Source organism: Antrostomus carolinensis, unplaced genomic scaffold, assembly GCF_000700745.2.
Source record: "Antrostomus carolinensis isolate BGI_N321 unplaced genomic scaffold, ASM70074v2 scaffold5829, whole genome shotgun sequence".
Lineage (NCBI taxonomy): Eukaryota > Metazoa > Chordata > Aves > Caprimulgiformes > Caprimulgidae > Antrostomus > Antrostomus carolinensis.
The window spans coordinates 1,444-13,567 of NW_010339106.1; the positions used below are offsets into that span (position 1 = coordinate 1,444).

Genomic DNA, 12,124 nt, shown 5'->3' on the forward strand with positions numbered 1-12,124 from the left:
GCTCCCATTTAGTAGCAAGAATCAGCTACTAATTTCTAGGATCCAGCATAAAAGGCTTATGAATATAAATTCTCTCATCCATATACTCCTCTTGGTCTTCATCATATTACCAGTTTTGAAGTTTCTGTATTCTTCTAAAAGCATGCTTGAGTTTGCATTGGAACAACTCCACCTATCTTTAGTTGCTTCGCAGCATCTAAAAAGGCTTAGAATCCACTCTGTGTAACAAACGTTTATTCAGAAACAGATAATACATTATCTTCTCCAACCCCTAATGTTTCCTCCCCCTCCCCGTTTTGTTTTTTTTTTTTCTTTTTAATAAAACAGGTGTCTGATGAGCAATCTAAAAAAGGAGAACAATAGTCATCTTAGGTCCCCTCCCCTACAAACATCTGTTGTTCACATGAAGCACTCAACCAATAATGGTGCTGTTGGCTTCCAAACTAAAGAGAGTACTCCAGAAAAACAAGTCTTGCCAAGTCCTCAGTTATTTCCATGGCTAAAAGGGATACAGTGAGATAGAGGAAATGGTTTGCACCAGCTAGATAGAGCAAAGAGTTAATACAGAACAAGGAAGCAAACGAAACATAGGGTTGACCAAGAAATGGAATCTGGACCTACGACAGTTACAGAGAGTTCATTAAAGTTCAGCAGAGCTGAACAGAATGGATTAGGTTAGTCTCCCAGCTAGAAGGATCAAATTCAAACCCCAACCAGATTCTGGAAGCAGCTCATAGCTTTCCTCTCTTATAACACAATTTGAACAAATACAAACAAATGGAGCTACTGTGACTTCAAATACCCATGGCAATAACACTGCACTACCAAAGGAAGTGTTGGAAGGGCCACCTAGTGGCCTGTGGCTCATCACAGATGCTCACTGGCCAAGTCACATCCTTGCTGCTCTGCATGGGATTTGCTTAATGCTCCTCTCCTGTGCTCCTTACAGAGTGCTAACTGCTCTCCTCTCCAAAACCTCTCCCCAAAGCCATGAAGTGCAGCAATCATCCTCCAAATCCATGCACGCGAGCAGCACACCCACACAACAGCAAAATGTTGCCCAAATTATATCTCTCAAAGAAGTGAGTTCTCAGGTGCAAGAAGAGACTGCTTCCTGTGTATTAGTATCTGAAAAAGGCCCCAGCTTCTTCCTTTTTAAAGGAGACTAGGTAAGTCAGAAGGTAAGAAAAAAAAAATAATGACCCTGCATCAGCAGAAGGATGCAATACAGTCTGATGGGAGTGAAACACTTGGATTTCCTCTAGCTCTGAACACAAGACTGGTTCAGTCCAGAAAAAAAAGAGCAACCGAGCCTGACCCTACAGGGCTAACAGATTCATTGTACAAATGCCAGAGCCCTTCCCTCCCCCACCTCTCTGCATTACCGGAGTTGAAGCATCCTTCCCACAGCACAACGGGAGGTGCACTTGTGCATATGTTCTTCCTGCCTGATGCCTCCATCAGCTGGTATACACAGCGGGAAGCTCAGTTTTTCACACTTCTCAATGTCACAGCTGCTCAGCAGAAAAATATCCAACAGCCAGAATGAAGTAGTATGCTACCAAATGCATACAAGGCAAAGATGCAAGATGGTGCTTCCTGTACGGAGCCACACCTGACTTTGTACCCAGCGCAGCAATTTCAGAAACAATGTGGTATTCTTGCCTGCTGATAATCAAGGGGATGCACCTTTTAGTTAAAAGTTAGTCAGAAGAAAAGAGAAGGAGATCACCACTCCTTCCCCTCAAAGTCTATGTGCACTTTTAATGGTCACTAGGGTCTTTGGAGTAAAGGAGGGAGTTACATGGTATATGCTTGGTAACACATTACTGGCAGAAGGGGGAAGTTATTCTTTTAGGAAAAAGATCATGGAAGAAAACTCCAACTATGAAAACAGAAAGTACACACACAAGAGGAAACACTATTGTACAGTATGGTAGCGATCATAGAAAACAAAAAAAATCAAGGCAGGTAAATGCAAACAACATCTGCACTCCTGCACCTTTCTCATTCCCCAACTTAAGTTTTCCAGTCCACTGCTCATCCCCCCTTCTCAGAGTTTAATTTTGAATTCTGTGGGCTGCACAGAGGCAGAGACCCCTGAGGATTTGAAGAGTGCCTTCAAGATAGTGTCAGGGTCCACCTCAGCTGGGGGGTTTGAGGAGGCGCTTGCACTTGACCGACGTGGCTCCCCTTCCTTCTTCACTGAAGGTGTATCACTCAATCGGCTGCAGGATTAAAAAAGCAGTATTTAACCTTTCATTATGAAATAAAATTTAACACTATGTCTGCATTAACTGTTCCTGATGTTGTCCTCTGCCCATTAGAGATAAAGGTTTTAAATATGTTTTCCTCACAAGGAAACTTCCTCATCTCAGACTTGTTTTGAACCTCAGGGCTGGGAACACTATGGAGTCAAGCTATACTGCACTCAGCTCAACACAGAGCACCACAGAGTGAAAGAGAAGGAGAATATTCATGGGACAATAACTTGCCAGTTTTCCTCCCCTCAGGTTCTCCTGAAAACAGGACCTGCAAATGTGTTTGGTTCTTCCCCCACCCAAAGGATACTTACAGCAATATAGGCTGGTCTGAGGTGATGACATTCCCATTCATATGAAGATTGCATTTCATTGGTTGACCTAAACAAAAACACAATTTTAAAAAGTCCTTTTATCAGAATCGTGGTTAAGGCAAGGTCCTAAAAATATCACACATCAGTGCAAGCAATAGACTTCAGAAAGAACAGTTGATAGATCTTTGTTGCAAAATCGTAGCAACAGAAGAACCACCGAAACACTTGGTACAATACAAAGTACAAATTAACAATTACATTGTTCAAAGTTTATGGAGAAGCTGATACTAACTGTTGTACAGGTCTGATTCAAAATGCCTCTGACTATGCCTTCAGACTTTTGCAAATATTAGTTTTACCTGTACTTTGCAAACAGCTATTCTGTATGGAGATAAAGCCTTTCTAAGGACCATCTAGCTCTTGGCGCTGGATTAGAAACAAAAGAAATTTAATCTGGAAGTTAGACCAGTGGAATCACCTGGACCCAGCCTCTTGCTTTGGCCATTCTCTTTCTAGGAAAACTTTTTCTTTTTTTAAAACTTCACTTAAATAAACTGTGCATATATTCAGCTAGCTACATAGGAGCGTGTTACATTGTCTAACACTTGAACTGATTTTCTGGCATTTTCTCTCTTGGTAGCACACGAATATCTGAGATGCTTCCAAACTCTCTGCTGAGGTGGAAAAGTCTTTGTTGATTTATCTATCCTAAATGCAACTCTGACCTCAAACTTACCATCTAAGCACCTGTTGTTGTATTTCTTATACGCTGTGATAGCATCTTCTTTCTTCACAAACACTACCTCAGCCACCCCAGGGTGCACCAGCCGGGCTCGCTTCAGAGCGCCGCACACACAGAATAACTCCTGAGGGCAGAGAGTTAGTCATGACCATGGTCACATCAAAGGCACCACTTCAACCAACAACACCGAGTGAGAAAGCCTTAGTTTCCTAATTGCACCACCCATCCCGCTCAGTAAACACACGAGTGTTTGTTCCTGCCACTTGTCTTTGTGTTTCATATGTTACGAGTACTTGGCATTTGTAATACAGGTTGCACAAAGCTCCGTGGTGCTACCGAAACGAGCAGAAACGTCCAAGGCCAGTACTCTATACCCTTTGTCACACATCAAGACCAGGCTCTTTCTCAGCCTGCTGAGAATGGAAGCACCCAGGTAATTTAGATGGGGGCTTAAGTTCTAGGGGAACACCAAGCACCATTAGCATGAACTCAGTTCTAAGTGATGTCAGGTACTTCAGTTCACCCTAGAAGCGGGATTTTGTCCCATCTTAAGCATACACTTTTTTTTAAAAAAGTTATTAAAAAAAATCAAGAACTCTCAAAGTTTTTGCAAGGAAAGCAAACCCATGTCATACCTCTCTTCATTGCATTCACCATAGATCAAGTGATTTACCAAAAGAGGTAGGATAAGGGAAGGAAGCTTCACTCATCCACACTAAGCAACACTCACAACAATGTCTTCCTCTGTGACTCGAGGATGCAGATTGTTTACAGTCATCTTTGTGCCTTCCAAAGGACTGAACGCCAGCTGCCAACACAAACAAATGCATCACATAAAGGTCAGAAATGCAGCAGGCAAGACAGCACAGCAGAGAAAGCATTAAAAAAGTCACTAAAGGGCTGTCTGGGAAAGTCTGTACACACACACAAAGGAAAGAGCTACAGCTAGTAACAGGAAGTAGTGAGCCCAGTTTACTACTGGGCTTGCAAAAGCCCAGCTCATCTGATGTTGAAAAGGAGCCCCTTTTCCATGCTAATTTCTCTCTGACATAACTTTTATCTTTCATTCACGAGTAGGACACTAACTTAATCCACGTACATACACAGTACTATCTGGTCATGCCCACACTTTTATCTGCATGTCTCCTGCTGCACTCAGAATCAGCCAGCAAACCCCAAAATATGGCTCCAATCCCTCAAGAGCACTCTGAACTCAACGTGCCTGGGAACACCTGGTGGATTACCTGTACCCATCATCAGGCAGTTTGGCAAAACAATTTCAGGCAGGTTGTCTACAGACTGCCCAAGAGGTCTTGTGTGGACAGCAAGAAGCTGGAATTGGAAGAATCCTGCTCCTCTCCTTGCTAACAGGAGCAGACAGAAGACAACATTACTAGTAGTGTTAAAACTCTATTCTTATGGACGTGGAAGCCATCAAGGACAACTGCCACCTCCCTGTAGAGGATTCCTCCAGGATCACATGCTCCCACGCTATATAGAAAAGCTGAGAGAAGCATGATGCACTATCTGAGAATGTCCAGTCTCTCCATAAACGCCGAAAAGGATGTTCAGACAAGTTTTAAATTCTTGGGACATGAGTTGCAGTTACCAGAATTAGCTTGATGGAGTCCCAGAAATAATGGTGGAAGGAAGACAGAAATGAGCTGCTTGCATAAATGATGAACAGCAACTTTCAGATGTTTCAGAGACTTCTATAAAGAGCATCTCCCACTTCCCTGGGCTCACCTCAACAGGTGCCGGTTCTTTTGGAGGCTCCTCCTTAGTCACTAAAGTCCGGGACATGTTTGTCAAGGCCTTTGTCCGCATAGGAGAGGGAGGTGCAGGTGGAGCTGTGTATGTATCATTCTGGACCACTTTAGTCAGGGGGACAGTCTTGGACAGAGAGAATTTATTGCCACTCAGCCCAGTCTATAGGAAGAAAGAATAAAGTAACTCAGAGCTGCAGTCATCCCTCTTTTTCAAGCACCAACAGCAGGAGAATATTACTAGCATGCACTAATAACCGCGTGTCCTTCCCAGTGTCAGAACCGCCACGGTGCTGGAGACTTTCAGCCTCGAGACAAAAATCAACTGAAGTTTCTGGGTACATGTTCAGACCAAAAGAGCACTTTGCTCACTAATGAGCACTTTTTAGTTTCATATTCTTCTTAGAAGAACTTTATCAGTGCGATTTGAATTTGAAATCTTTTATCCAAAGATTTTCAAGTACTTTACAGAGTGTTCACAAAGATAACTCATTAACAATAAGATCAAGCTTCCCTAGTACAAACAACAGTACTTCTTCAGAAACACCAAGGTAGGGCACACAAAGACATGGAGCATAACCCTTCTAGTTGGAACTACCCGAGTTTAAAGTCAGACTAAAAATTGTGCTTGGTAGCTGCTGTGAACACTGGATAGAACACATTTACTCCTTGGAAAAAAAAAAAATCCACTAGGCTGCTTTCAAGGATCACAAATGGACAGGAATTCTGTTCTGAATAACCCACATGAGAAAAAAAACATAGGATAACCACTGCACTAGACTTCTTGCGTGATGGTAAACCAAATTAAACTTGCTTTCTCAGAACCACAGAATAATTTAGGGCAAACCTACATCCAGTCTCCATGTCTGAAACAGAGCTAACTTCAAAGACATCAGGCTGGCTCAGGGCCTTATCCAGTTAAGACAATTTTACAAGGCAATTTTACAACCTCTCTGGGTCCCTGTGTCAGAAAGGCTAACCAATATCCTGGGAATTGCACAACTCCTCCCCTCCAAATCCAACCAGAATTTCTTTTGCTGCAACACATTTGTTGGTTCATCTCCCTGTACACTCCTGAAAAGGACCTAGGTTTTGCTTTTTCTATGGCCATGTATTAGGCAGTGCGAGTGGGCAGATCTCACTACAGCCTTCTCAGTCTTAAGAGATGCCCCTCTTGCACTCTCTCCTCACACATCATACACTGCAGCCTTCTAACCATCCTGCTGCACTAGTTCCAGTCTGTCAGTGCCTTTCTTGTATCGCAGAGCCCTGAAACAGACACAGTATTCCAGGTGCGTTCTCCAAATGCCAAACACATCAGAATAATTCCTTCCTTGATTTGCTGGCTATGATCTCACTAACATACAATGTCCAGTACATCTTCACTGCTGCAAGATGAACTGCTAATTTATTCTTACCGTATCACCAGCAGGACCCTCAAGCTCTTTCCTACAAAACCACTTTCTAGCCAATCAGTTCTCAGGTTAAGTTGGAGAGGGTTATCCCATCCCAAGAGCAGGACCTCACATTTGTCTGTGTTGAAATTCCATCTTCTCCAGAGCATCAGTACTACCCAACAAGCTGCAAACTAACATTCTGCATGGCAAAAGATTTCATGCTTTGATGTCCAGTCTCTAGAAGCAGCAGAAAGCTTCCCTTGCTTGCCTGTTCAAACAGTAATGAGACAGGTTCAAAGCACTTCCCCAACAAGAAGAAAGTCAAGAGCTCATATGCAGCAACCTGCCAGCAAGGCAGAAAGCACATGTTCTGGCTGCAAAAGGTCTATAAAACCACAGTTAGCCTAAAAGGGACCCTGTCCCAAAAATAACACTAGAAGCATTGGAACAAAGGGAATGGTGGGGTGAAGAGCAAACATTTCAGGAGAAAGCATCGTTTACATACTTTAAAAGAATGTAAGCCCTGTAAAGCCGCAGCCTGTGTGTCCACCCAATGTCAGCATGGCATGGTGGGGACTGTTCAGATAATCCCTTACCGCACTGTGCAGGAAACTGTTTGCCGTGGTCATTTTCATCTGTTTGCTTGTAAGGGGAGAGACACTTTCATCATCATCTTCCATGTCATACAGACCCTGAAGAGAAGCAAGGTAATAGTTTACAAGCAGGTAGATCTAATCTAGACATAATTTCCAAAATAAGTAGTCTTTCCCTGCCTTCAGCCTCTTCAGGTAATGAACATGACTACACTGGACTTTACTCCTGTCCTTGCAGCTTGGGGATATAGAGTGGAAGTTCAAGAATGCAAGTTCATTTCAAAACACCAGTGTAAAAACTATCCAGCTTCTTTTCCAGAAACTCCACAGTAAAGTTATTTCCCTCTGTGGATTCCCTAGACCTCATCAGGACTGATAAAACCACATTAATAGAATAAAGCCTCAGTGTCTTACCTTTTAGCACCCCGTTACCTTTAAGGTTGAAGCTTGGGCATACAGGGTTTTTTTTGTTGTTTGGTTTGGGTTTTTTTTTTTGCCAGCAGATGCCTGGAAAGTACATCTGAACCAAACGTTCCTTTTGAACAGCCTGCTTTCCTCAGCACAGCACACATCCGCCTGGCACTAGAAAACACTGCACTAGGAGGTTGGCTGAATGAATAATTAATTTCCCAGCTCAATTTAATGCTCATAGCCCTACCTTAAAATACTGAGGCTAATGCAAATATTTTTTAATGAACTCTAAATAATGTTAAGAAAAAGACTATAAACATACATCACTGCCCAGAAAATAAGAAGTCATAACTCAAAACAGCTTCCCACTAATTCAGTAGAAAGGTGAAGAAAAAAATCAAGGGATTAGCAATGAGAGCTTGCAGAGTCAGTAGGTTATCATAGTCAGTGGGTTGTCACAGTCAGCAAGATTCTGGTTTACAAACAGGAAAGTTGTTCCAGTCATAGAAATACTATGAAGGAAAAAAAAAATACCAAAAAGGGATGGTAGAACAAAAGAGAATTGTGCAGAAAAGAACTCGGAAAAGTGCTAGCCATCAGGACAACAGAGTTGGGTTTGAGACAAAATGAAATGGATTCGAGGCTTATAGTGATGAGGTCAGAATAAAGATGACACTTGTTAAGTGACAGCATCTGGGATATGTGAGGGCAGCACATCAACGTAGAGGTAACAAACACAAATAGTTAAAGTTACCATAACTGAGGCAAAAAACCCAAACCAAACCAGGATATGGTATCGTGAACACCAAGTTTTCTAATATTTCATATAATACTTTAGGTACACACACAAAAATGTAATGAAAACATGTAATTTCTCTCTGAAAGCACTCAAGGTGGTTGAACGGCTGAGGGCTGTGACAAAGGCCTTCAAAACTGATGTCGGAAGAGACAGCACAAATTCCAGGGTTTTCCTCAGAAAAAGTCTGATTGATAAGGGATATGGCCACTCTGATAGTACATCTGAGTATCAGTCAACATCATTCACTCTCAGGTTTCCAGAAAGGACCCAGAGCTGGGATTTCACAGGAAGGTTATACCCTCTTCCACCTCACTGTAGAGCATTTGACCATGTACAATCCTACCCATACTCTGAAGAGGCTGGCAGGATGGTGAATCAAAACAACTAACAACTTGATCCGATGTGGTGTCACTGAGAAATTTACAGAAAGACATCAGAGCTAAAGGTCACAGCCTCTAGAAAAAAAACCCAATAGTGCATACAGACAAAAACTGGGAATAACTACCTCGCGTTCCTCCAACACACAAGGAATCAAGATCAATTAGACTAAATGGAAACCTCAACTACCACGAAAGTACCTTCACTGCATGAGAGTAGGGAGCTAAGCTGTCAGAGAACCTCAAAACACTCCTCTTTTCTACTTAGAGTGTTCTTTGCACCTGCCAATGTTTACATCTTCCTTAGCCACCCAAGGTAACAAACAAAGAGCACAGAGCAGGCACATACCTGTTTGTGTGTATGGTTGTTCACCACGTTAATCCTCATTCCTGCGGGATGAGAGTGTCCAGGAACTGGAGCTTTCTGCTACAGGTAGAGGGAAAGAACCAAAGCATTAAATCACTACAGTCCACTAGATTCTCATTTCAGAAGATTGGAGCTGTTAGCTGATACTCTGAGACCACTTAAATGAACCTCACTCTCCTGCTCTTGAAACATATTACCACAATATGCCATTAGATAACGTCCATGTTTCCTGTAGTACGTTCAATAGGAGATACCTTCACTTAACTGAAGAAATTAAAGCTTAAGGTCACGCAGAGAAACTGATACAAATTACCTGAGTTTTAGTTCAGGATTAGTGGGAAGGGGACTTAATGCCAGCCCTGCTAGCACTGACTAGATCTACATTTCTGCCAACACAAAACCAAGAATGGGGTAAATCAGTAAGTAACCTCCTCTTCTTTCTTGTTACAGCGAAGCAAAGACAGCTAGTTCCATCAAACTCAACAAGTTGGGACACACGACAATTTAGTTCTGTTCATTTCAAAGGAGAAGTATATACTGTCCTTTCACACTAGGGCTGGAATAAGCTGCAGAGGAATAAAATGATGCAGGGGATGGTGTAGCTGACCCTTCTGTAGCCTGTTATCCTGTGAAACAGGGAAACCACAATGGAAGTAGTAAGGGAATGTAGCTGTGCTAATCAGCAACTGAAATCAAGCAGCGACTCCCTCAAAAATGCCTTTTTGGTTTTGGAAAAAGCTGGAAGCTGTGCATTATAGAAAAGAATGGGTCTTCTGACAAAAATACTCCATACAGGCAGCAAAGTCTTCAGATCTGCATTTTCTCTAGACTGTAATTTACACCACAGCACCCTCATGTTTCAATTTACTAATCCATTCGGAAACAAGGGTACTTGCCCTACAGAAACACCAGCAGAGCTATGGAAAAATCTTTGGGTTTCAAAGACTTTTTTCCTTCTTTTATGAGAAAAAAGACCACAGTATAGGACATTAGAGCTGTGTGCTGCATCTCAGATTAAGATACTTTAGCTTGATTCTGCCCCAACATTTGGGAATAGAGGAAGGCCATGGGCAGTTTGGAATTTTGGTATAAATCACTAAAAAATAACTAGATAATTGCTAATGTGCATGGTTTTGTCTACAGTCTTAATTACCATTATATTCTACAATATTCTTTCTTGCAATATGTTGTCTAAGAAACAAAGTCCTGTAGGTCAAACCAAGTCATGCAATAAAAAAAGGAGGTCAGAGCAAACTGCTGCTATACCAAGCCTCTGGAAATTATTTTAACTCCTAGAAACTTTGTAGAAAGTGTTCAGCTCCTAATGACTGGTGATGGTGATCTGTCTTCGAAGGACAGCACGAGTATTAATTACCCTACTAATTAAAGACTACTGAACAGACTGCTCTATTGCTCTCTGATTAGCCCTTCTTACCGCCACAAGAGTCCTTTCTCTTTTAGGTCAGCCTGGCAGTAAATTTGGAGAGTAATGGGAGATTTCCCAGGCTAATTTACAGAAGAAATATGCTTGATGCTCTTGAGCAACACCCACAGCTGAGCAGAAAGCAGACTCATCCAGGCTTTCAAACGGATGAGAATAGGAAATTTTCTGGGTATGTGCAAGCACACTGTTGACCTTTGGGAGGAGGAAAATTAAAGCAGTAGGCTAGGAGCTTCAGTTAAGTGCTTGTAGAGGTGAGGAACAAAACCACTCCTCAAACAACAACCCTGACAGTCTAGAAAATTCTCTTCTGACTCTACCCACTGTACCTAACACATACACAGCATAACAGTAGTTGTTTCTTAGAGAAGTTTGCTAAGAATCAAGTTACTGCACAGACAGCAAAGTGAAATTAGAAAACTGTGAAAGGAAATCAGCAGGCTAGGGAGATCAACTGATTATACTGCAACTGAAATAAACCTTCAGCCTCAGCAGAAATGTATCATATCATCAGGCAACTTCAAGCTTTCCTGAAAACCAGACAAGTAGAAATAGAGAAACTGTAGAAGGGCTCATTTAATTTTAGATCTCCCAAGATACAAACATAACCATATATTCTAAACTGTTATCCCACCACTAGGATAAACCAGTAATCTAGACAGGACAATCCACCACGTCAGATTTGCAAAGAGGGGTGATATAAGAATGACCAAAAAATGCATACATTTTATTTGTATTTAGGTGGGAAAGAGACTACTTAACCATTCAAGACAGCTACTTTAATGCTGGCAGGAGCGCTGTTTTAGTCTTTATCAGGCCCAAAATGCAAACCAAAATTTAAATGAAAGCTGGGATTCTACAAAAAGCCCCAAGCAGCTGGACGGACACCCAAAAGGCTCTGAATCCTGCCCTGAGTCGGAATTCAGGACTGAGCTGTATCACACCACTTCTACTGTAAACATGTGAACATATTCCTGTAAGTGCCATTTCCCCTGGACTGCTGCAGAATAACTCAGGGGCTCAGAGGCAGCTTGCTTGACCTACTTGGATAGTTTTGGTGATTTTCATGGCTGGATTTACTGTCCCCATAGTTGGGCTGATAGCAGCTGGAGTGCTCCTTTTTAAGCTGATCTTCTCTCTGGCATCCACCACTTTGGTCACCTTTTCAGCAGCAACACTTTGCTGTTTACGGGAATTCAACATCTCTCGAGCATCCTGCACCTTCCCTTTGATTTTGAACCGAGCGTCCTTTTGAACCAGTTTTTCACGGGCATCTTTAACCCCCAGTTTGTGTCGGGCATCAGTGAGCCCTATCCTCTGCCGGGCATCGAATGTCCGCTGGAAACTGACAGCTGGTGATGATCTGTTCAGAAGATTTTGCTGGATTCCAATGCGAGATCTTACACCTCCAAACACTGGCCTTGTGTTAAGCCTGGGGGGAGGAAAAAAAGAAAAAGAAAAAAAAAAAAAGGAAAAAAGGAGTTTTGGCCATTGTAAGATGTGATACAGTATTCATACAGGTATTTGTGTTGATGGAAACAAAAGCTCATTATTACTGCACAGAAATCCACTCAGGTTAGACAGATGTCCAAACACAACAGTAGAGCTTCTAGGCCATTTTATGCTAGATTCTACTTCCTACATAAACAGCTAAGG

At 42.2% G+C, this 12,124-nt stretch overlaps 1 protein-coding gene across 2 annotated transcripts; it reads right to left on the minus strand.

The window, feature by feature from the left end:
- Positions 1-1,741: 1,741 nt before the first annotated feature.
- Positions 1,742-11,894, minus strand: POLDIP3 (DNA polymerase delta interacting protein 3). Of its 2 annotated transcripts, none has more exons than XM_010175713.2 (8): positions 11,513-11,894; positions 9,010-9,087; positions 7,077-7,172; positions 5,064-5,246; positions 4,048-4,125; positions 3,312-3,441; positions 2,576-2,642; positions 1,742-2,228 (listed from the first exon to the last, which is right to left on the minus strand). In XM_010175713.2, exons 1-8 carry the CDS (start codon positions 11,669-11,671, stop codon positions 2,054-2,056), a joined length of 966 nt encoding a protein of 321 aa, XP_010174015.2. In that variant the 5' UTR covers positions 11,672-11,894; the 3' UTR covers positions 1,742-2,053. The 2 variants fall into 2 exon arrangements, with proteins under 2 accessions (XP_010174015.2, XP_028942767.1); XM_029086934.1 differs by having other exon boundaries at positions 9,010-9,084; positions 11,513-11,893.
- Between the last annotated feature and the right edge of the window lie 230 nt (positions 11,895-12,124).

Excerpts from the sequence above, each read along its gene's own strand:
- POLDIP3 (XM_010175713.2), bottom strand. The coding sequence starts at position 11,671 with ATGTTGAATTCCCGTAAACAGCAAAGTGTTGCTGCTGAAAAGGTGACC. Across the intron at positions 5,247-7,076 it reads ACAGTTTCCTGCACAGTGCG|ACTGGGCTGAGTGGCAATAA; the intron begins GTAAGGGATTAT and ends TTCTTCCTATAG. Across the intron at positions 3,442-4,047 it reads TCACAGAGGAAGACATTGTT|GAGTTATTCTGTGTGTGCGG; the intron begins GTGAGTGTTGCT and ends CTCTGCCCTCAG.